The 22,754-nt window shown below is 48.3% G+C and overlaps 2 protein-coding genes and 1 pseudogene across 3 annotated transcripts in view; 1 reads left to right on the top strand and 2 right to left on the bottom strand.

Annotated features, from left to right (window-relative positions):
- Window positions 1–3,761: 3,761 nt before the first annotated feature.
- On the bottom strand, window positions 3,762–22,292 carry TUBB4A (tubulin beta 4A class IVa). Its single transcript, XM_083420283.1, has 4 exons — window positions 22,028–22,292; window positions 10,724–10,832; window positions 8,780–8,890; window positions 3,762–5,551 (listed from the first exon to the last, which is right to left on the bottom strand). The coding sequence occupies exons 1-4, from the start codon at window positions 22,082–22,084 to the stop codon at window positions 4,494–4,496; spliced, it is 1,335 nt and encodes a 444-aa protein (XP_083276409.1). The 5' UTR covers window positions 22,085–22,292; the 3' UTR covers window positions 3,762–4,493.
- Window positions 7,755–8,864, top strand: LOC310667832 (large ribosomal subunit protein eL21-like; annotated as a pseudogene). The gene has a single exon. The product of its transcript is annotated as a large ribosomal subunit protein eL21-like (transcript).
- Window positions 11,636–22,754, bottom strand: part of LOC310667692 (phospholipid phosphatase 3-like) — an 81,996-nt gene continuing 70,877 nt past the window's right edge. Inside the window, exon 7 of the transcript XR_014506331.1 lies at window positions 11,636–15,217. The gene's annotated coding sequence lies outside the window, so the exon portion shown is untranslated. The remainder of the gene's footprint in view (window positions 15,218–22,754) is intronic.

Below are 22,754 nucleotides of genomic sequence, written 5' to 3'. Positions count from 1 at the left end.
ACACGGGTTAGGGTGCCAATATAACGCAAGTGGAACATTTGGATGAGAGGGCAGCATTCTTGAAGTGGCACGGAGTAGAGGCTAGATATCAAGGGAATCCACATTGGCCTAGGAAAGGTCGTTGAACAAGTCTGTTCTGGTGGAAGCCAGCAGCAAACATGTAAGATGGCTTTCTCTAAGTGTTTGTTTCTTCGGCAGTTGCCTGGGAACAGCACCTGTTTGGCAGGTTAACTTCCCCAGGATATAACAGCCAAACTTATTCCAACTGAGGCACCTTTTAAAGACACTCAGCTTTGGGCAGTTCTAAAACATAGGGAGACACTTTTCAGCAGCAACAGACCAGAGCCGTCTTTCACACATGCGCCACCGGGGTGCAAAGATCCGCCCAGTGCCCCCAAATTTAGTTCAGGTAAAGGGACCCCTGACCATTAGGTCCAGTTGTGGCCGACTCTGGGGTTGCGGCGCTCATCTCGCTTTACTGGCCGAGGGAGCCGGCGTACAGCTTCCGGGTCATGTGGCCAGCATGACTAAGCCACTTCTGGCGAACCAAAGCAGCGCACGGAAACGCCGTTTACCTTCCCGCCGGAGCGGTACCTATTAATCTACTTGCACTGGCGTGCTTTCGAACTGCTAGGTTGGCAGGAGCAGGGACTGAGCAATGGGAACTCACCCCGTTGCAGGGATTCGAACTGCCGACCTTCTGATTGGCAAGTTCTAGGCTCTGTGGTTTAACCCACAGCGCCATCCGTGTCCCTTCCCTAAATTTTAGCGGTACTTCAGTGGTACCTCAGGTTATAGACGCTTCAGGTTACAGACTCCGCTAACTCAGAAATAGTACCTCGGGTTAATAACGTTGCTTCAGGATGAGAACAGAAATCACGCAGCAGCGGCAGCAGGAGTCCCCATTAGCTAAAGTGGTACCTCAGGTTAAGAACAGTTTCAGGTTAAGAATGGACTTCCAGAACGAATTATGTTCTTAACCCGAGGTACCACTGTATTGAGCTTTTTGGGAGAGGAAGGAAACCAAAGTTGTTGATCTATTTTTAGGGGGGGAGCAAACTCCAAGTTGTTGAGCTTTTGGGCGGGGGTTGCTCACCTGTAACAATGACACAGCAGAAAAGGCTGCCTTTGTTTCCTTACTCGGGAATATGTGACACTACGGAGTAACAGAGCGACGGAGGAGGGGGCGGGGACTTTCACTCCATTGCTTTGCACTGCCGCCAATCAAGAGGGACTGGTATACAGTAGGTATACATTTGGCGCCCCCCAGAATTTGGCCCCTTGCACCCCCGGGTAAAGGCGGCCCTGCAACAGACATAGGTACAATCAAGGCAGGTCCACCCCACACCTACCATGTCAACTCACCAAAGCATTATTTTTCCATTTCAGAAGAATGAAGTGACAGCCATTGAGCTGCAGTATATGGTAGAAAGTAATGGAATATACACTGTATTTCTCTTGCCTAGACTGTGTTAGATCTTGCTGCAGTCTTGTACGGGAGAAAGTGAATGGGCTCTAATGAAAAAGATGGAGAATGGAGTCTATTTTGTGTGGCGGCCCACTCTATTTCTTAGTCACACTACAGTAGGACAGAAGCATAGGGACAAGTTCAATGTAGATTAAAATGCCTTTTTTTTAAAAAAACGAGATTTTCAATTTTATACATTTCAATAATTTTATAAACATTTTAAAATCTCAAAACTTTACTTCCTTCCCCCTCTTTCTGCATATTCGAATTAACTTTATTTTCTCATTTATTCATCTACTTTAAATATATATTCTTATAAAACTGCAAGTTATTACAAGAATCCTGCCAGTGTTCTTATCTGTTTGCAGTTTATTTGGAAATATTCCATAAACCATTTCCATTCTTTTATTAAAAGTCTGTTGTCTTGATTGACTATTTTTCGAGTAAGTTTTGCCATTTCTGCATATTCCATAATGGGTAGGCAAACTAAGGCCCAGGGGCCGGATCCGGTCCAATTGGCTTCTAAATCCAGCCCACGGACGGTCTGGGAACCAGCGTGTTTTTACATGAGAAGAATGTGTGCTTTTATTTAAAATGCATCTCTGGGTTATTTGTGGGGCATAGGAATGTGTTCATTCTTTTTTTCAAAATATAGTCCGGCCCCCCAAAAGTGGACCGGCCCCCTGCTGAAAAGGTTTGCTGACCCCTGCCTTACAGGCACAGTAGTCCTCACCCAGGAACACAATCCGACGGGGCAGAAATCCACATCCTGTGTTCCTACAAATGAGAGTGTGTGCCAAGGGCTTAGAATTTCTCTTGCTTAACTTCTATTAAAGGAAAGCAACAGAGTTTGGGCTCCTACCTACTGCTCCCCAGCTGTCTCACTGAGCAATTCTTCTGCCTCCCAAAGAGTCCCACAGGTAGTGCTTACCTCGCAGGTTCAAATGCACCTTTGGAAGAACAACTTCTCTGTGCTTTATAAATGAAGGCCAAACTCTGCACCCCCCCCTGCTAATTTCCCCCTTGCGCTGCCACAGAAATGCAACAGGATACAAACTGCTCTGGATATCTTGATCAGTTATTGGTGGTATTCTTCCAATGTGCAACCCAACTAAGTAGCAATTGATGCAGAGTAAGGATCTTATTGTCTGTGTAATCAACTAGGAGCTCCCAATGAATTACTCATATTGGACAGGTAGTGAAAACAAGGAAGGGAAGCCGGTTCTACTAACTGAACCTGTAGCCCCTGAACCTGTTTGCCCCACACCCTGAGAGTTTCCTCACCCTTCTTTTGCTGTAGGCTATTCCAACCCCCATATCCACATGCGTGTGAAATGGAACCACCCCAAAACCAGGTCATACTCCTATTGGTTCCTAGCAGTGGTGGCATGAAATGGAGCTCATCAGTTCTGTGGATTTCCGTCAAAAGGGCTTGAGGGGAAATTATTTTTTCATTCTTTATACACCGCCATTCATTTGATGGTCTTGGGGAGGTTCACAAGAAAAAAAATACAGGGTAAAAGGACAAAACAGTTAAAACAAAGCCCGAAACAAAACAATGCCCTCCACTCCCAGAAACACATTTAAAAGGCCGTAAGAACAGGCATAGGCAAACTCGGCCCTGCAGATGTTTCGGGACTACAACTCCCATCATCCCTAACCACTGGTCCCGTTAGCCTAGGGATGATGGGAGTTGTAGCCCCCAAAACATCTGTAGGGCCGAGTTTGCCTAGAATATAAATTAGCCTGCTTGAAGAGGAACATTTTTGCCTGGCACCTAAAGGTGTACAATGAAGGCAGCAGACAAACCTCCCTAGGGAGAGCATTCCACAAACAGGGAGCCACTGCAGAAAAGGCCCTACATCACGTTGCTACTCTCCAAACCTCTCGTGGAGGCGGCACATGAAGAAGAGTCTCAGATGACAAATGGAAAGTCCAAGTCAGTTCATATGGGGAACAGGCGGTCCTGAGCTGGCAAAGAGGTGCTTGTGTGTGGTGGGGGGAGACACTTAATACTTGACTAGGTAATCCTTAGGGTCTCTTCCAACTTCACAGTTCTATGACCTTCTGAGATTTCTGCATCCAAAGTGTTCCAGGTTTTTGCAAGCACACAAATGAAGGCAGCTTCCAAGCCACAAGGCTGAAACCAATCAGGCACAATAGTTGGAGCTGCACCAACCTCTCCCATTTCTCTTTTCTTGCACATGACTCTGTATTGCTGGTGGCTGACTGGATGGTCCTAGGAGTGGGGAAGCCCCCCAACAGTACCTGTTCAATGATTCACATTAGCCCGTTATCGTTATTCAGTAGTTTATTATGGAGACATAACTGCTTTGACAGCAAACACTCAAAGGGGGACTACATTTCACCCTAAAGGACAGAGCCCCACCCCCTCAAACCAACCCCCCCTGAGTTCCATTCATCTTTTCTTTAAGCCCAGCATGGATGGAAAAGAAACAATGCGAGTTACGAGTTAGTGCATACTCATCTCCGGAAACAAAAAAACTCACATGACCACAGAACACTAAGGACAGACATTGCAGCAGGGAAGGTGCCTTGGAGGGTGGGCAGAGAGGAAAGAAGGGATGTGGGGGTCAGCTGAGAAAATATAGTGCTTTATAGCTAGACATATTACCCACTTACTGCCATTCCCAAACACGACTCTGAAGCCTCTACCCCGTCACCAATTCTGCAGCCATCACTCCTTTTAAATATTTGCAATGGGTAGGTGGGAAGGACTTAAATTCACAACTCTTTTAATTGCTTTAGGTTGGGCTGGAGCAGGGATGGGGAAACGGCGGCTTGCCAGACGTTGCTGGACTCCCAACTCCCATCGACCCTAGCCGGCTTGGCCAATGGTCAGGAAAGATGGGAGGTGAAGTCCAACGGCAGCTGGAAGGCCATTGGTTCCCCAGCCCTGGCCTAGAACGCTCAAGTCTATGCCAGCGCAAGCAGTATGGTCCATTGGTTCAGAAGACTGGTGGGAAGAAGGAAGAGTCATGGGGGAAGGAGAAGGAGGAGATCTTCATGCTACTTCTTCTTCTGCCTCCTCTTCAAACTCCCCTTCTTCAGCAGTAGCATCTTGGTACTGCTGGTACTCGGAGACCAGGTCGTTCATGTTGCTCTCGGCCTCTGTGAACTCCATCTCATCCATGCCCTCTCCTGTGTACCAGTGGAGGAAAGCCTTGCGGCGGAACATGGCTGTGAACTGCTCGGAGATGCGCTTGAAGAGCTCTTGGATGGCCGTGCTGTTGCCGATGAAGGTGGCGGCCATCTTGAGGCCGCGGGGCGGGATGTCGCAAACCGCCGTCTTGACGTTGTTGGGGATCCATTCCACAAAATAGCTGCTGTTCTTATTCTGGACATTCAGCATCTGCTCGTCCACCTCCTTCATGGACATCCTACCGCGGAAGACGGCCGCGACCGTTAGGTAGCGGCCGTGGCGTGGGTCACAGGCTGCCATCATGTTCTTTGCGTCAAACATCTGCTGCGTGAGCTCGGGCACGGTCAAGGCCCGGTACTGCTGGCTGCCGCGGCTGGTCAAGGGGGCGAAACCGGGCATGAAGAAGTGAAGGCGAGGGAAGGGCACCATGTTGACGGCCAACTTGCGGAGGTCAGCGTTGAGCTGGCCGGGGAAACGGAGGCAGGTGGTCACGCCGCTCATGGTGGCGGACACCAAGTGGTTGAGGTCTCCGTAAGTGGGAGTGGTGAGCTTTAGGGTACGGAAGCAGATGTCATACAGAGCCTCATTGTCAATGCAGTAGGTCTCGTCTGTGTTCTCCACCAACTGGTGGACTGAGAGAGTGGCGTTGTAAGGCTCCACCACTGTGTCCGAAACCTTGGGTGATGGCACCACGCTGAAGGTGTTCATGATACGGTCGGGGTATTCCTCGCGGATCTTACTGATCAGGAGGGTCCCCATCCCTGATCCGGTGCCCCCGCCTAGCGAGTGGGTGAGCTGGAACCCCTGAAGACAGTCACAGCTCTCGGCTTCCTTCCTGACCACATCTAGGACAGAGTCCACCAGCTCAGCTCCTTCCGTGTAGTGGCCTTTGGCCCAGTTATTCCCAGCACCACTTTGACCTGAGCAGCAAGGAGAAAGTCGGGAGTGGGGGGTTAAAGGTCATCACCTTGTTACTGGCCTCTTCTGAACAATAAGGTCTCTTTTAAGAAGGCAAACCATTCGACTCTTATTACTAAACTGAAAACTATGGAGAGACCTGGTCTGAATAGAGATATTGGATTCATGTCTCATAACACATGCTAAAGCTATTTTAGTCATCTGCATACTATCCCTTGCTTTTTCCTGTAGGACAGTCATTATCAGTCGTCAACAGGTTTACCATACCCATTGAGCCAATCACCCATCTCCTACTACCCTTCTTAGAAATAACCCACCCCACCTTCCCACTATATATAAGGGTCTGGTGACTTCTGTTTCAGGGTATCTGAAGAAGTGTGCATGCACATGAAAGCTTATACCCAGAACAAACTTAGTTGGTCTCTGAGGTGCTACTGGACATTCATTCATTCATTCATTCATTCATTCATTCATTCATTCTTTCTTTCTGACTGCATCAGACCAACATGGCTACCTACCTGTATCCATTCGACACTTGTTTCACATTGCCCCCTGAATAGTGACCCAAAGAGGTGCCCCCATTCATGGGGAAGAAAAACACTTCAGAACTGACCTCTCACTCCCATAATTTCAGCTCAGCCCAAAGCTTACAGACCACTCCTGTCACCTTTGGGTGACATACCTGAAGCCTCAATGTAGGGTAGTATCAGGTAACTTAACAGTTGCACTCTTTATCATGTCTACTAAGATAGTCCTACTGAATTCAATGCAGCTTACTCCCAGGTAAGTGGAGTTAGAATTGCAGTCTAAAGCATTAAAGCTATCTTTTCCATGCTCCCAGGGACCACTAATAACTGTTGTGTAAGTACATTACGTAACAGTTTGTGCATACAGATCCAGTTTTGATGAGAAATTTCCACCATAATTTAAGTAGCGGGTTCCTAGCCCTTATGTTTTGGAGAACTGCAGGCAGCTTACGTAAAACATTCCTGTACTTAGGGTGCGGTGTTTTCGTGCCCTGCATGACTAAGTGCTCCTTCGTGGCTTCCTATCATTTGCTTTTGCTAAGAATAATTATCTCTTGCAAAAAGTTAAGAACCTTAAAAAAACAAAAACGCTGCTGCTTTAGAATTACATTTACAGAACTAGGACCTAAGCCAAATAAGAGTTTGTGCACAAAACATTGATCTCCTTCTTCTCCACAAGCATCTTTTTTTAACTGCAAAGAACCTTTCCCTCGAATAATCCTCATGCCCAAATGTTGCTACTTCAACCTCCCTTACCCCACTGATTTACATTATATCTGACCATCTGTACATCACAGGAGCTGGTAGGTGTAATAAAAGCTGAGTTTCTGCATTACAGAACGCTGTTGCTATTCCCCAGTTCCCCAACCCTCCCCCCCCCCAAGCTCCATTCTGGAACATTCCTCCTCCTCCCCACAATGCAAACCAGGTCAAACTTCCAAGTTTTGCATGTGTCAAGTAAGGAGGGAGCAGCTTCCGTCAGCACACTCAGAACATACATGCCTGGGCTTGTGGAACAAAAAGTAGTACAGAGATAGCCAAAAGCGGTTGCTAGCTCATTCTGGCTCTTTCCTCCAGGCCTCCCTCCCTCCCTCTCTCACACACACAACAGGGGCAATTTAATTAAGAATTGCTTTTGCATAATGCATGCTACATCAAGCAACTGCCGTTTTTAACTTGGGACATAGCAAATAAGGTTTTTCCTGCTAGCAGAAGGCACCCTGGGCATGAGCAGTTCCCCCAAAGGTTGAATTGGTAATAATAATAATAATAATAATAATAATAATAATAATAATAATTTATTATTTGTACCCCGCCCATTGTACACTCTGGGCGGCTTCCAACAAAGATGAAAAATACACTAAAATGTCACATATTAAAAACTTCCCTGAACAGGGCTGCCTTCAGATGTCTTCTAAATGTCAGGTAGTTGTTTATCGCTTTGACATCTGATGGGAGGGCGTTCCACAGGGCGGGCGCCACTACCGAGAAGGCCCTCTGCCTGGTTCCCTGTAACTTGGCTTCTTGCAGTGAGGGAACCGCCAGAAGGCCCTCGGAGCTGGACCTCAGTGTCCGGGCAGAACGATGGGGGTGCCACTTTGGGCTTTTTCATTTGGTGTCAGGTATCATGACATGAAACTAATTCATGTGTATAACCACCCCACCCTCCTAGAAGGGAGGTCACACGATGGATCTCAAGATGGTCCCCTTGGGCCTTTTCGCCTCGGACGCCATCTTACAGTAAACCGTCAAGATGACCAACACCAAGGAGAAGAGGCGGACACGTTACATGTTCTCAAGACCCTTTTGCAAACATGGTGTGGTCCCTCTACATGCGCATCTATAAGAAGGGTGATATTGTTGACATAAAGGGCACGGGCACAATTCAGAAAGGCATGCCCCACAAATGTTACCGTGGCAAGACAGGAAGGGTATATGACATTACCCAGCATGCTGTGGGCATTATTGTGAACAAGAAAGTTAAGGGCAAGATTCTGGCCAAGAGAATTAATGTGCGAATTGAGCATATTAAGCACTCAAAGAGCAGAGACAGCTTCTTGCAGCATGTGAAAGAAAAGGAAAGAAAGAAAAAAGAAGGAAAGGAAAAGGGAATTTGGTTTGGACTAAAATGCCAGCCTGCTCCTCTAAGAGAAGACCGCTTTGTGAGAAACAATGTCAAGGAGCCAGAGCTGCTGGAACCAATTCCATATGAGTTTATGGCACAGTGTACGTGAACAAAATAAAATACCATGTTGAGGACTTGGAAAAAAAAAGATGGTTCCTTGGGTGACTCTTGAATGTCATGGCTGAACAGAGATTTGAACCTGGATTGCCCAAGTCCAACACTATTTTCTGCTTCATCACCCAGCTACTAACAATTGTTTCTCCACTCCCTCCATGTCCCTTGGAAGACACGAAGCTGCCACAACACTGGACCTTCCAGTTCTGAATTGTCTTCAGGATTTCAGGCAGAAGTCTCTAAGTCTACCTGGAAATGCCAGGGACTTTCTAAATGCCAAGCAGACACTCTGCCATGGAGCTACAGCCCCGTTTGCCTATGTGGGCAGCAGATCACAGTTCAAATGCCTCAGGTTTGAGCTTCTGTGATCAATTACAGCTCTCCCCCCCCCCAACATCCTTTAGCTTGGCTGGGCAACATTTGCAACTGCAGCTCAGCGATGCTCCTCCGCAATAGTTCCTTACCAAAGACAAAGTTATCAGGCCTGAATATCTGCCCAAAAGGGCCGGACCTGACCGAGTCCATCGTGCCAGGTTCCAGGTCGACCAAGACAGCTCTGGGCACGTACTTGCCACCTGAATGGAGAGAAGGAAAAAGGCTTTTAGAAGTGTTTAAGAATCCGTCCTCCCAACAGATATACTAGCATTTAATCTGACCAGCTCAGGTTGAGCAAACCACCCAGTTCAAAAGATGGGAGCACACTAGTGGGCTGGCTGGGACTGGTAGGCGTCAAAGTCCAGCAATACCTCCCCATGGTATGTGGAACCTAGCAAGTGATACCTAACAAGGCTCCCGATGTCTACTCCAAGAGCTCACAGCGACAGCTCCTTGGGCAGCTTACAGGGCCTAGGTAGCTTCACTTCAGTAGCAGACCTGCCTGTAGGTCTTAACCATCCTCTGGGTTCTCCAGAGAAGAGAAGAAATACCGTATTTTTTGCTCTATAAGACGCACCAGACCACAAGATGCACCTAGTTTTTGGAGAAGGAAAACAAGAAAAAAAATATTCTGAATCTCAGAAGCCAGAACAGCAAGAGGGATCGCTGCGCAGCGAAAGCAGCAATCCCTCTTGCTGTTCTGGCTTCTGGGCAGACTGCATTCGCTCCATAAGGTGCACACACATTTCCCCTTACTTTTTAGGAGGGAAAAAGTGTGTCTTATAGAGCAAAAAATACGGCACTTTTGAGACACTTCTGCAGGGAGGGTTGCCACCACCATCATCCCACAAAAACCGCTAGGTCCCTTCCACAGAGATTTTGCAGCAATTCCAGAAACAGTTGGCAACAGCTGCCAAAGGCTCTTATTCCCACACTCATTCCTCATCACAGTCCCATGGCAGGGACTGATCCCATGGAGAAAGCCAGGAGCCTGTTCTGAGAGCCGGCAGATCCCATTTGCTGATGACACCAGACTTACTGATTTAGTTCGGTCTAGGCATCTTCCATCTCAGTCCCCACTCTCAAGTCTATTATGATCCACACTTGGGATACATAGGAATAGAGAGATTAGGTGCCACTAGGTCAACAGAAAAGGATTAGCTGGAGGTCAACTTATAGAATATAGCAAAGCGCTTTTGTATGGGGGCCTGGGGGGAGAGAAAACAGCAGACCAAGGCTTAATTAGAAGAGACAACAGATCTGAGAGAGAGCCACATCAACTGAATTTTAGTAAAGGTAAAAAGGTAAAAGACCCCTGGATGGTTAAGTCCAGTCAAGCTTGACTATGGGGTTGTGGCGCTCATGTCGCTTCTCAGGTCAAGGGAGCCAACGTTTGTCCACAGACAGCTTTCCGGGCCATGTGGCCAGCATGACTAAACCGCTTCTGGCGCAACGGGACACTGTGATGGAAGCCAGAGTGCATGGAAATGCTGTTTACCTTCCCGCCACAGTGGTACCTATTTATCTACTTGCACTGGTGTGCTTTTGAACTGTTAGGTTGGCAGAAGCTGGGACAGAGAAACGGGAGCTCACCCCGTTGCGGGGATTCAAACTGTCAACTATAGCCTAGACACAAACTGAACACAACCATATATAGGGCCCATCAAGTAGGGTACAAGAGAGATGCCACTCTGAATACTGCCCTTCTGCTCTTAAAATAGCAAATATTAGCCAAAAATTGGGAAAGTCAGGACTGTCACTTTCTATGGCAGGATGGGGAACCTGTGATTCTCCTGCAGTTGTGTGATTACAACTCCCACCCTAGGCTGTGCTGTCTGGGGCCAAGAAGACCTGGAATGCAGCAACATCTGGACGGTCACAATTTCCCCATCCCTGATCTGTGAAAGGCAAGAGGGAGCGCAGTGAAAGTAGCTGATCATACAGAGGAGCTTGGGCAGCACGGAGGAGCGTGGAAAGAGACAAGGAAAGAATTCTGAACTGTGAAATGGAACAGCAGTGCTGCAGGAACAAACCTGAGGCCTCATTGTAGTAGACATTGATCCTCTCCAACTGCAAGTCGCTGTCTCCGTGGTAGGTGCCGGTGGGATCTATGCCGTGCTCATCACTGATGACTTCCCAGAACTGTAGCAGGTGAAAAAAGATAAGAAAAGGGGGATACAGCATTAAGAGGAGTCATCTGAACAAACCCTTCTGAAAACCAGGTCTAGCCTGGCCGCTTGTGAGGCGGAGTAGCAAGTGGCAGATTTCAGGTGGCCTTTAAGACACTTCTGTGCCTTTTAGTTCTCATTCATTTCAGTGGGAACTGAGTGGGTTTCTTCCCAGTGCATTGGGCCCCTGTGCGAACACGGGGAGGAACATTTGGGTTTTACCACCTTGCACACTGGAACACAGAAGGGGGACCTGTGGCCCGCCAGAGGTTGCTGGACTTCATCTCCCATCAGCCCCAGCCAGCAGGGCCAAAGAGTGGGGGCCGAGGGAAGCCGAGATACAACAGCATTTTGAAGGCACAGATTTCCCATCCCTGCAGCAGTTAAGCAGCTCCAGTCACACAAATGCCTCCCCTCATCAGTCTCACGGGCAGGCTATCATTGCAAGGGGATGCATTTCGTCCCGGCTGCAGTTAGCTGCCAGTAGTATCCATTGCAAGAGAGCAATGAACTCAGATACCTCCGAGGAGGGTAGGGCAGGTATCAGCATCACCCCCTACTTCAGATCATTTCACCAGTCGGCGTGTATTGGATTTGCTACCCATTATCTCAAGCCGCAGCCAATCGAGGGTATTGGTTGCTCTTCATTCAACAAGCCCTGACCTCCAAAGGAACTTGGGCAACAGAAGACATTCAGCTTTAGGGAGAAGCAAACTGACAAAGCGATTCAGCACACGGTGGTTTCTAAACATTCTACTCTCATATATATATATATATATATCATTTTCAAATAATTAAACATACTTTTACATCTTATACAATATTTTTGGACTTCCATCAATCACACCTGAAATTTTCCAATCTAATCACTTAATATACATTTCTTACTTTCACTATTACCTTTAAATCTCATAACTAATCTCTCTTCTTTCTCTATTTTGCAATATTTCATATATTTTTCCTTATAAAACTTCTTGGAATCCTACTAACGTAATTTGTTGATTACAGTTGCTCTTCAAATAATTTGTATATTTTTTTCCAGTCGTCTGCAAATCTCTGGTCCTGCAGGCTTCAAATCCTTCCTGTCATTTTATCTAGTTCTGCATAGTCCATTAATTTTGTCTGCCAGTCTTCTTTCGTGGCCAAACGTTCTACTCTCAATGAATGCCTTCCACGTAAGCATGTCTGTCAGAGACCGCTTTGCAAAGAACAAGAGGATTTGGGGAGAGGTTCTAGAAGGCGCACCCTTGGATTCTGCTTGCCCCATGGTTCAAATGTCTGCTCAGACATGAGACTCACTGGGTGACCTTGAGCCAGTCACCATTTCTCAGCCTATCCCACTCCTCAGAGGGACTTTGCAAGGGGAACATGGTGGCTGGAGACGGCAGTGAGGAACTAAGTATGTTCAATTCATGGTGGTGGTTGGGCCTAGCGGGGCAGACTTGTGGCATCACATGGGACCCCAAGCACACACCCGAACACTTCCCCAAAGCCTGAACACTGCACACTCCAGTTACAGAGAGGAAAAGGTGCAGCTTTTTCTTAAAGGAAGCACATCTTGAAGAGGACAACAGCAAGGAACAGGGCAGGTTTCACAGGCTTCCATCCAATAATTAACTTTGCTGCATGCCACCACTTCTAAACCAGCTTTCCTAGCCACTCCTGTGTCACCTGGTCATGCAGGGAGGTGTATGGTATAGCCCTTGTGAGATTGCAGCACTACTAGAATGGGAAGGCATTCCTTTGAAGGGCCCCCAACAAAGTATCCTTGCACGCAGAAGTCTAGTATGCCAAGAAGGATGCTTCTAGAATTGTTTGTCTCCTTCACAAGTTAGGCTTCTACCTGCAAGAGACTCTTGATATGGAAACACTTCCAAACAACCACCCATATGTATTTTGAAAATGATACAGCCTGACTATAGAGAGGGACCAAAGCACAGCATGCAGAAGGTGCCGGGTTCAATTCCTGGCACCTCCCAGCATATAGCTGGGTGAGAGCCCTGTCCAAAACACTGGAGAACTACAGTCCGTCAGCGTTGCTGATGGTCTGACAAAGTATGAGGAAGCTTCCTGTTCCCCTGCATACCACATTCTTCCCTGAGTGTTTGGACCAAATGTTGGGAGCATCAGAGCTGCCTATAAGTGCATCTGCTTGAGAGAGACCTGTGGCCGTACAAACATTATTAGCACAGCACTGGAAATGTGTCTCAGCTAAAGACTGGCAAGTTAAATTAATGGAATATGCTGAAATGGCAAATTTGACAATGAAACTAAGAGGAAGAGACGATAACAAATTTAAGGAAGATTGGAAGGAGTTTATTGCATATATTCAAAAGCAATGTACTCAGGCTAATACATTAGCAGGGTTTTAATGCTACTTGTAATTTAACTTTGAATGGATAATAAGTAATATTATAAGTAATAAGTAATAAAATGGTTTGTAACTTTACAGTGGACATGCAGTACATTGATACATTGATTCCCCAAGGAAGGAACGAGGGGGGAGTTATTTTGTTTTGATTTGATTTGACACTGTTACTGTTTTATTTTTGGAAAATTAATAAAATGTTATAAAAAGAGAGGCTCTAACATGGGAGAGCGGCCACCAATAATGTCGTGTGTGTCTGTGTCTGTTTTGTTTTTTCCATTAGGCAGACACATTGTATTGCTAAGTAACATGTACAATGAACTATAGCAACAAAGTAACATAACAGACAACACACACACACACACACACACACACACACACACACACAGTCTCGTGTTATATTTTAGATACATGATTTGACTGCAGAAACCACTCCCGTGATTTAACACTGCAACTAAGGAAGCAACCCCATTGTGGAAACTCAACAAGTTGTCATTTGAACTGAGGGATCAGGTCACCACCATCTGGTACCAACGCAACCGCTTCACAAAGCCCATTCATTGTGTCATGAGAAGCCACCCAGGTTTGCAAGTCAGCTGTGATCCCCCAAGGAGCCAATTAGAAAAGGGGTTGCACATGTTGGCTCCATGCACTCCTGCTCAGCGTGAGCTTCAGCTTGCAAGATTTTTGAGGCTGGGAATGGGTGCGACCTGTCAGCGCCCTTAACACATTTTATGGCAGGGATGTGGAACCAATGGCCCTCAAGTTTTGGATCACAATTCCCACCAGTCAACTGCTGGGGATAACATCTGGCGAGCCACAGGTCCCCATTCCCCAGTCTTAGGAGAAAGTGAGAAACCATTACTATTGCACTGAATCCTTTTAAGAAATGACATCGCAGCCAGGGCCAGATTTAGGTTTGATGAGGCCCTAAGCTACTGAAGGTAATGGGGCCCTTTATATGTTCAGCGGTCCTATGTCAACAACAAATTGTCGCTGTATTTTTGTGTTGAATATATACTATATGGCAATTTATGGACCTAATAGGTATCTAAAGTCATTTGCACATATTGCCATGCAACCCATCCATGCAGAATGTAGGCACCCTATATATAGAAATGAGCAAACCAGTGATATTTTAGAGAGCAGGCTAACAGGCGGGGCCCATTACTTACATCATAGGAGCCTACACAACACAAAACACTGTTGCTGTATATAAAGTAAAGGTAAAGGGACCCCTGACCATTAGGTCCAGTCGTGACTGACTCTGGGGTTGCGGCACTCATCTCGCTTTATTGGCTGAGGGAGCCGGCGTACAGCTTCCGGGTCATGTGGCCAGCATGACTAAGCCGCTTCTGGTGAACCAGAGCAGCACGCGGAAACGCCGTTTACCTTCCCGCCGGAAGGGTACCTATTTATCTACTTGCACTTTGATGTGCTTTCGAACTGCTAGGTTGGCAGGAGCAGGGACCGAGCAACGGGAGCTCACCCTGTCGCGGGGATTCGAATTGCTACCTTCTGATCTGTAAGTTCTAGGCTCTGTGGTTTAACCCACAGCACCACCCACGTCCCTCTGTATGTTGCTGCGTTGTGCATTGCTGTACATAGGTTTTATTTTATTTGTTTTTTATCTTATATTTTGGAAATGAACATCCAGGTTTCCCCCCCCTTTAAATATTTTGGGGGGCCCCAAGAGAGTGGGGCCCTAAGCTATAGCTTGTTTAGCTTATACATAAAGCTGGCACAGACCACTTCACTACAGAACCTGGTTGTTTTTCAAAGGATATCCTCACTGCCGAGCCTATGGAAGACCTGCCTAAGAGTCTTCAATGCAGCGATCATAATAATGAACTGTTTTACAGGCCTGTCCACAACACACACGGCGTTAAGGAACAGGGCATCTTTCCACGGCTCTCTACTTTTCCTTTTAGGAATTAAACATTGCCCCTGCCCTCCCTTGACATCAGTTTGTGCACAAAAAACATTTCAAACTTCCACAAGTTTCAAAGCAAGGTGGGTTGACATCCTGACAACTTGCAGCAGAGAAATACTGCAGTGACCTTCTCTAGCTCGGCTTAATGCCGTGCTAGGATTCCTTGATGCTGGCTGCACTACAGCCAACAAGTGTGGGGAAAATCCCAGGAGAGAGACCACTGCCAAGAAACTATGGATCCTGTCTCCAAATCCTAACTGGAATGAGCAAAGTAGGGTGGATGGAATGGTGAGTGGGAAATACTAACTAGGCAAGGAAAACACCTGTCCACTGTTTCAGGAGCTAGGTAAGAAAACACTGGTATGTTTTGAAATAGTGGAAATATGTATACTAGATGCCCAGAAGTTTGATACTGGGAATACAGCCCAAACTCAGATTTTCTGCTTTAATGGGGGAGGGCAGGTAAATCCAAGGTATACAGGATTTAGGAGGATTCCTAGCTGCCCCACAGCAGTGGCACCCACCACATGAGGGTCACAGTATACACCTGATAAGAGACAGTTGACAAGGAGGCAAATGTGGGGGGGGGGGGGGCGGCAGGGGGGAGAGCAGGTAAAAGGTCAGGCAAGAATTCACACCTAAGGCCACCTTTTTGTGGCATGTTCCCAGGCAACGGGTTCTCTGATAGGCTCTAGCTACCAGAGCAGCCAGATTTAATCAGAGGCAAAAGTGGTTCAGAAGTCCATATGGATGGAGCGAGTGCTCTTTGCCACTCTTCAAGTCTGCTACTCATGTCCATCCAAATATTTCGGCACCAAAGGTTGAAAACTATTGATGAGGCACAAGCTCTAATGAAATGAATGGGAGCTGTGCAAGAGCACTGCTGGTTCATTGCAAAACCAGCAAGAGCACTGCTGGTTCATTGCAGCAGACATTCCCCACTGATACAGTGCTTTTGGATGGTGTCCTCTTACTAAGCCACTAACTATGTAGAGAAATCAACTGATGTACCAGCCCTAGGAAATCCACTGTTAAACTTGACATCTCAGTTCTGCTTTGGAAACAGACTCTAAGCTTTGGGATCTCTAGTCACTATTTTCCTTCCCCCCTTCTATGCCCACAGATTTTTGGCTTGGCTTATTTGTGGTTGCCATCAGACCTCCCGTCCGTCCTTGAGTCCTGTGGCACACAGAGACCTTGGGAAATGAAGAGGTGTTTAGCATCAGGATTTCCCAGAAGCTGAGCCTTGCTGCATCCACCTTCTGCAAAAGCCCAGCGGAAAGAGAGAGAAGCTACCCTCCTTTCTTTCCCAAAAATTCTCTTGGGCCTCCCGTGAAAGGGCAAAGGGTAGCAGCTGTCAGCAAGCAATTTGTAGAAACCAGGTTACCAAAGGGGCAGACGGGAACTGGCCAATGCTGGCATGCTACACTCTTAGCTGCAGTGATGGGGCGGTCCAGATGCTCTTGGAGCCTCAACCCCCATCAGCCCCAGTTAGCACGACCAGTAGTCGGGGATGATGGGAGGCCAGCAATATCTGGAGGGCCACATGCCCCCCCCCATCCTGACTTAAGGGACAAGCAGACTGTAAAGGGAAGTCTCAAAATTGTGCTGGCACCAGGTTCACAACAGGTGTTTAGATATATGGTAGCTGCAGAGAGCAGGTGACTCTCAAAACAGCCTTCCAGACTCCCACCCAACCTAGGGAGCATTGCAGTGGTGTAAGACTGAACTGTGAACTACTAGGAAATCTCTTTGCCGTGACTTCACTAAGTGGCTTAAACAAGTCTACACTCACTCTGTGCACCAAACAAAATAAAAAAATTCATTCCAGTAACACCTTAGAGACCAACTAAGTTAGTTATTGGTATGAGCTTTCATGTGCATGCACACTTCTTCAGATACCTAAATTTTGGCACACTTCTTCAGATACCGAAAGCTCTGCAGACCTACCATACACAGTTGCTGCAACAACAATTACAACAAACGTGCTTTTTACACCCTGATATACTGTATTAATATTATGAAGACTACCCCCTCCCTTCTCAAGAGCTTGGGACAGAACCCCCTGGGCTCACACTTGCTGCCCAAAATCTCTCCCACTGCATGTTTGCCCTTCCCTTAGGCAGCAAAACCTGTGCTGGGAATAAGCTGTCATGACTTAAGTCCGAGAGGCTTAAAAGAGTAGATCTCCCCGGCAAAGAGTAGATCTCCCCGGCAGAGCAGCATACAAATAGGGAGCCCACTGCCTGAAATCATATCATACCCCCTCCCTCCTCCCCCTTGCAGACAGAGCACTGTGCACAGCTCTAAAATGGAGTCGCTCTGTCAGTCTCTGCTTCCCTCACACTGCTGCAGGAACCGCAGCCCTGTGAGTGACAGATTCTATTTATACCCAATGCCTGTAAAAGCTCGAGGGTGGGGGAGAGCTTGAAGGAGAGTCCACAAGGGTGGACACAGACGTTGGTGCACTCTTTAACGCCACCCCTCTCTGTGCAAAGACACACACACACGCACCCAAGAAAGCAGCCGGACCAGTAGGGAGAGACAAGCGCTGCAGTCATAAATCCAGCGAGGAGGCTTCTAGCCCAAGAGGTTGGTGTGCTGACAGCAAAGATGGCTGACAGGCTTCGCCCGGCTGCAGGAAAAGGCTGGAGCTTCACAGGCTCCAGTGACGCGTTCAAAGAGAACACACCCATTCCCCAGCACCCTGCCTGCACTCGCAACGGCCCTTCAAACTTTGCTGCCGTAAACGAGGGCCATGCCTTTCCCAGATTAGCGCTGGAACGCCTGGCTTTCCATTCCGCACTTGGTCCCCCAAACAAACAGCCAGTTCTAGCTGGCAGCTTCTTCTCCATGTGGCTGTGCCTTAAAATGAAGAGGGGCCTTCCATCTCGAGCAGGCAGCCACCTCCCACTTTGCGTGCTTCAGGCCAAGCCCATTTTTGTTTCAAAAAAAGTTACCACCCAATGGGAAGAGGTGAGCACGCAAGACTTCTCCCCAGGAGCCTTCTGCTGGAGCAGCATGCCCCTGCACATTGAAAACCAGCCTGGGAGCACAGCTGCTGCCTTTGTTCTGCAGGAGGTACGTTATTTGAGGAGAGAGCAAGCCAGATCTCATTACCATAAAGGGTGAGGCTACTATTTAAGCCAGCTTGGCTCGGTGCAGAATCGCTCCTGAATGCCCTATGAGCACAGTCTGTCTGTGTGTGTGTGTGTGTGTGTGTGTGTGTATATATATATAGAGGGGTAGGGAGACACGTCAATGCAACTGCTGCTACAGCTGCATTGAGCCTAGAGGTCAAGATGAAACTGCTGTCCCAAGAATGCATCAATTCTACATGGGCACATGTTTGCGTTCATCCCAGCATGCTGAGCAGATAAGTCTTTGAGCTCTGGTTATTAATGCCTTCAGATCCTCACCAGGTTCAGCCATGAAAACCAGACAGATGTTTAAGGCAGGGAGGGAGAGAAGCTGATTTTTGTGTGTGTGTGTCAGAAGAGCTACAGCATAATCTTCAAAGGGCATTGCAGTAAAACAGCTGCCAGCCTAGTTCTGCAGCCATTCTTAGTGAGGAAAGTCACCAGGACTTGGGGTAGCCATCTTGATGAGAGGCCTGGGCACATGGCCTGAGAAGCAATTGCCCTGGCACGATCTTCCCCTGGAGGGCTAACAAGTGAAGAAACTCTGGATGAGTCAAAGATTGATCCCTCCCTTGCCAATCTCTCAAATGGAAGAAAAGTGAGCTTTGCAATGGTGACTCAGGTCTGACTCTCATTTAAGTTATAAACTGGTGTCTGGGCCATACCATTTCTGATTGCAGGTGGGGGTGTGCCTGACGGAAAGCTTCTCCTTGTAGAAGACAGGGCCAGAGCCCTTCTCCCCAATTTTTAGCTTGCTGTGTAGAGAACTACTTTGCATGAAGAAGCTTTCAGTTATTTAAGCTTCTGCCTGCCATCCACCTGTGTTTTCTTTAAAAAAATATTTTTTATTAACTATTTCTTAATTTACAAAAATACGTGCATTGTCTCTTTTTTCAAGCTGCGTTTTCTACAGATCAGCTTCATTTGTTGTGAGACACTGTTGCATACAGTGTTAGGCTAGGAAGAAAAGGGGGAAAGAGGGGGAGGGGCAATTCTTCTACTTAGTGTTATGTGTGGGGTTTTGTGTCAGCGTCACCTGTGTGGGTTCTCTTACTATTCACTTGTGGCATTTCTTCGGCAGTGAGAGAGGCTGGGGGCGACCTAGGGTGTAGTTGGTTGTCTTTGGTTGGCTGTAGTGAGATTCGTTTTGGTGTGTGAGTGGGGTATGTGCGTGTGTGCTTTAGTTAGACCTCAGCGTATCTTAATTAAGCCTACAAGGAAAGCTGGTTTAGCAGCAAGGACTCTCCCTCCTATGCATTTTCCTCATAAAGTAAATAAAAGCTTTGTAGAAAGGGAACTATCAGCAGCTCACCCATGTGAGAACCTGAAGGCTCTCCACAAATAAGTAACTCTTGCTTTTGATGGCAACCTTTGTGTTACCACTAACAAGGGTGGAGCCCTTCTGAGGGTCAGGGTGGAAAGGTGCAGTGGCGTAGCGTGGGTAATTTGCGCCCCCTAACCCGTGGATTTGCGCCCCCTAACCCTAACCCCAGGTGTTGCGCCCGGCGCGGCCGGCCCCCCCTGCACCCCCCACGCTACACCACTTGAAAGGTGTGTTTCATTTCTAACCTGCTTCCTCTCTCCATCTGAGAAAGGTGGGGAGGAATCCCTTTCTGAGGGTTTGGTAAGCCTGCAGTTTGTGGGTGCAGGTTAACAGTATCAATTCAGAGGGGTTGAAGGCAATTTGCAGTTGCGACAGAGATCTTCCAATGCTAAATGATGGGACTAGTCGGGCCCACTGCGTTCCTTTCAACCAAGTTCAGGCCAAGACACGAGGGATGGTTAATTCCAATATACTTCTTCTGGAATAAAATCCTAAAGGTTATTAATGAACTGTTTAAAGTGAAGCTTTCAACAGACTTTGATTTCATGACAATGGGTATACTTGGGGAAACGGCTATAGAGAAAGGGGACCAGTTTACTTTCAAAGCTATGATATTAGCGGGAAAGGCAGCAACAGTTTTAGGTTGGAAAGACAGAGAAAAATGGACAGTAGAGGCATGGAATAGTTATTTGTTTGAACTAATTCAGTCATACATTGTCGCAGTAACGTCACAGGAAACAACGTGGAAGGTCAAGTCCACCATGATAAGGAACAGATGGAACTCCTATCTTCAATGGATAGAAACTACTGGAACAAAAGACATTCGGTGGAAACTAAAGAGGCTATGCCCGTGGCTGAGGATAATTGTTTGAACCCTTCCAATGGATATGGGGGGTGGGAAGGGAGGGGAAGGAAAAATTGTACGGGAAATTTGAAAATTGGAAGGAGATAATATAATGTATGTAAAAATCCCAAAATAATAATTAAAAATAAATAAATTCCAATATACTTCTGGCCATAATGGAGGCTGTCATGACACAGATCAAAAAACATCTCCCCTCAAGCACCATGGGAACTGACCTAAGTAAACAACCAAACAGAACAGGCAATTTTAGGTGTGCTAATTTAGCCCAATAAGCATACTCAAATGGTGCCCATCCTACACTGCGTGGAAACCTGGTGCTATCCAGACTACAACCACCATCGCCTCTGACCACTGGCCTGGCTGGCCGTGACTGATGGAGGTGAAGAGTCCAGCAACATTCAGGGGGCCCTAAGTTTCCCCATCCCCGGACATCCCTCCCCCTGTTGGGGGAGGACAGAATGCCTTCTGTTTGATTCTGCAGAGTCCTGACACAGTTCTCATTCCCCTGTTGCTGCACAGCGTCCGCACCGCAGTGTGCCTGGCACGTGTTGATTCTGCTGCATTCTCACGCAGCATTATACAGCATGTTCGGGTTCCGTCTGCATCCATGTTAGGGAGGGAGAATCCTGTGCCACGCGTTCCTTTGGGAAACGTCTCCAGGCTTCCCAGTGCTGTCCCACTGGACGAAGCCAAAAGGTCGCCTTGACCATCATTTGGAGGAAAGGAGAGAGATCGATGAAGCGATCAAATAAAAAAGACACCTCTCTTCAACGGCTGGGGGGCAGCAGGGCAGCTCGGCCAAGCCTCCCTCGAGACCTAACCAGACTGCGCCACAATCTCACGGAGGAGGGAAGGCGATGTCTAGCCTTCCACCAGCCACGGAGAGCCCCGCCTGGGAATCCGTCTGCGGCGCAGGAGAGGAAGGGGGCGAAGATCCCGGAGCAGATCGCCCCCCTCCAGATGCCTTCGTAAGCGGCTAAGAGCGGAAGCCATGTTGGCGGCCGCAATGCAGAGATCCGCAGCCCCGCCACACACACATACACACGCACGCGGGAAAACAAGGCGCGCAAAGGCAGCGCCAGAGGCGCGAATCGGGGATCGGTTGGGCGCAAAGACGCAGCCGCTCTCCGTGGCGCACGGAGCCAAGCGCTTCGTCATCGTTCCCGGGTCCCCACCCTGCGCTCCAGGCACGATCCGGCAAGGAGCCGCCACCGGGAAGCCGCCGAGCTACATTTCCCCACGGGGGTGGGTAGGGAAAACTGGAGGACCCCCCTCCAGATTTAAATTTTCCTTACCCCCACCCCCCACATGGCGCGCGCCAGGCCGTCCAGGAAAAAGGCGCCGAGATCGTGGAAGAGGGGACCAGCCGATGCGCCTCCGCCGAGCTGGGAAGGGGGCGAAGGGTCCGAGCGCCCTTTTCGGGGTGGGGGGTCCGCCCGCCCCGAGAGCCAGGAGGCCCCATGGCCGGGGGGGGGCAATCGGAACGTGGCCCTAGTCCCCCCACCCCCGGGTCCCCGTGCCCCTGCCCCGTGCCCTAACCTTGGCCCCGATCTGGTTGCCGCACTGGCCGGCCTGCAGGTGCACGATCTCCCTCATGGTCTTGTGGCGGTGGCTGGACGCTGCGCAGGGACTCCGATCCTCGTCTCGCCGCTCCTTCGCGCTTCTCTGCCTCTGGCCGCTGCGCTCGCGCGCCTTAAATGGGGCCCGGCGGGGAAGGGAAGGGCAGGCTCCCGTCAGTGCGCATGGGCCGAAGCTGCCAGTCGACGCAGCAGCCGCCACCGCCGATCCTCCCCGCCTCCCTCGCCTGTCAGCCCGCCCGGCTGCGGCCGCGTTACCAAGACGCCCGAGCGGTTGGCCTCTTCTGTGTCCTGGCCTGGTGCGTCCTGTAATTCTACTCAGCGTTGCTGCAGAGCAGAACTCCAACGTCTAGTTAGCAGAGCAAAAACTTAAACACGTTGCGGCATTCCCCCAAAATAGACCAGAGGCAATTGTATTTCATCCAGCAGAGCAATGGTCACAAATCCCATACATTCAGGACTGGCACTGTCCATAAGAAATCCAGTTGCTGCAGACTAACCGTAACTTAAACTTACAACAACTTATAATATGACCAAGCTTTAACACTAAGCATACTATATACAGAACATCACACAGAAGGAAAGAGAGACAGAAAGAAAGTGAATCCCAGGCTCCTTCTGGCCTATTATTACAGTCTTAAAAGGTAAAGGTACCGCTGCCCGTAGGGGCCAGTCTTGCCAGACTCTAG

This window comes from Podarcis tiliguerta (assembly GCF_965153285.1).
Source record: "Podarcis tiliguerta genome assembly, chromosome: 17".
NCBI lineage: Eukaryota > Metazoa > Chordata > Lepidosauria > Squamata > Lacertidae > Podarcis > Podarcis tiliguerta.
This window is presented reverse-complemented; position numbering and strand designations above follow the sequence as displayed.

Bases quoted from the DNA above. Each gene is read 5' to 3' on its own strand.
- TUBB4A (XM_083420283.1), bottom strand. From the start codon at position 22,084: ATGAGGGAGATCGTGCACCTGCAGGCCGGCCAGTGCGGCAACCAGATC. The intron at 8,891-10,723 runs GTTTGTTCCTGC...CTCTCCATTCAG, and splicing joins CTACTACAATGAGGCCTCAG to GTGGCAAGTACGTGCCCAGA. The intron at 5,552-8,779 runs GTAAGGAACTAT...CTTGCTGCTCAG, and splicing joins GCCTGATAACTTTGTCTTTG to GTCAAAGTGGTGCTGGGAAT.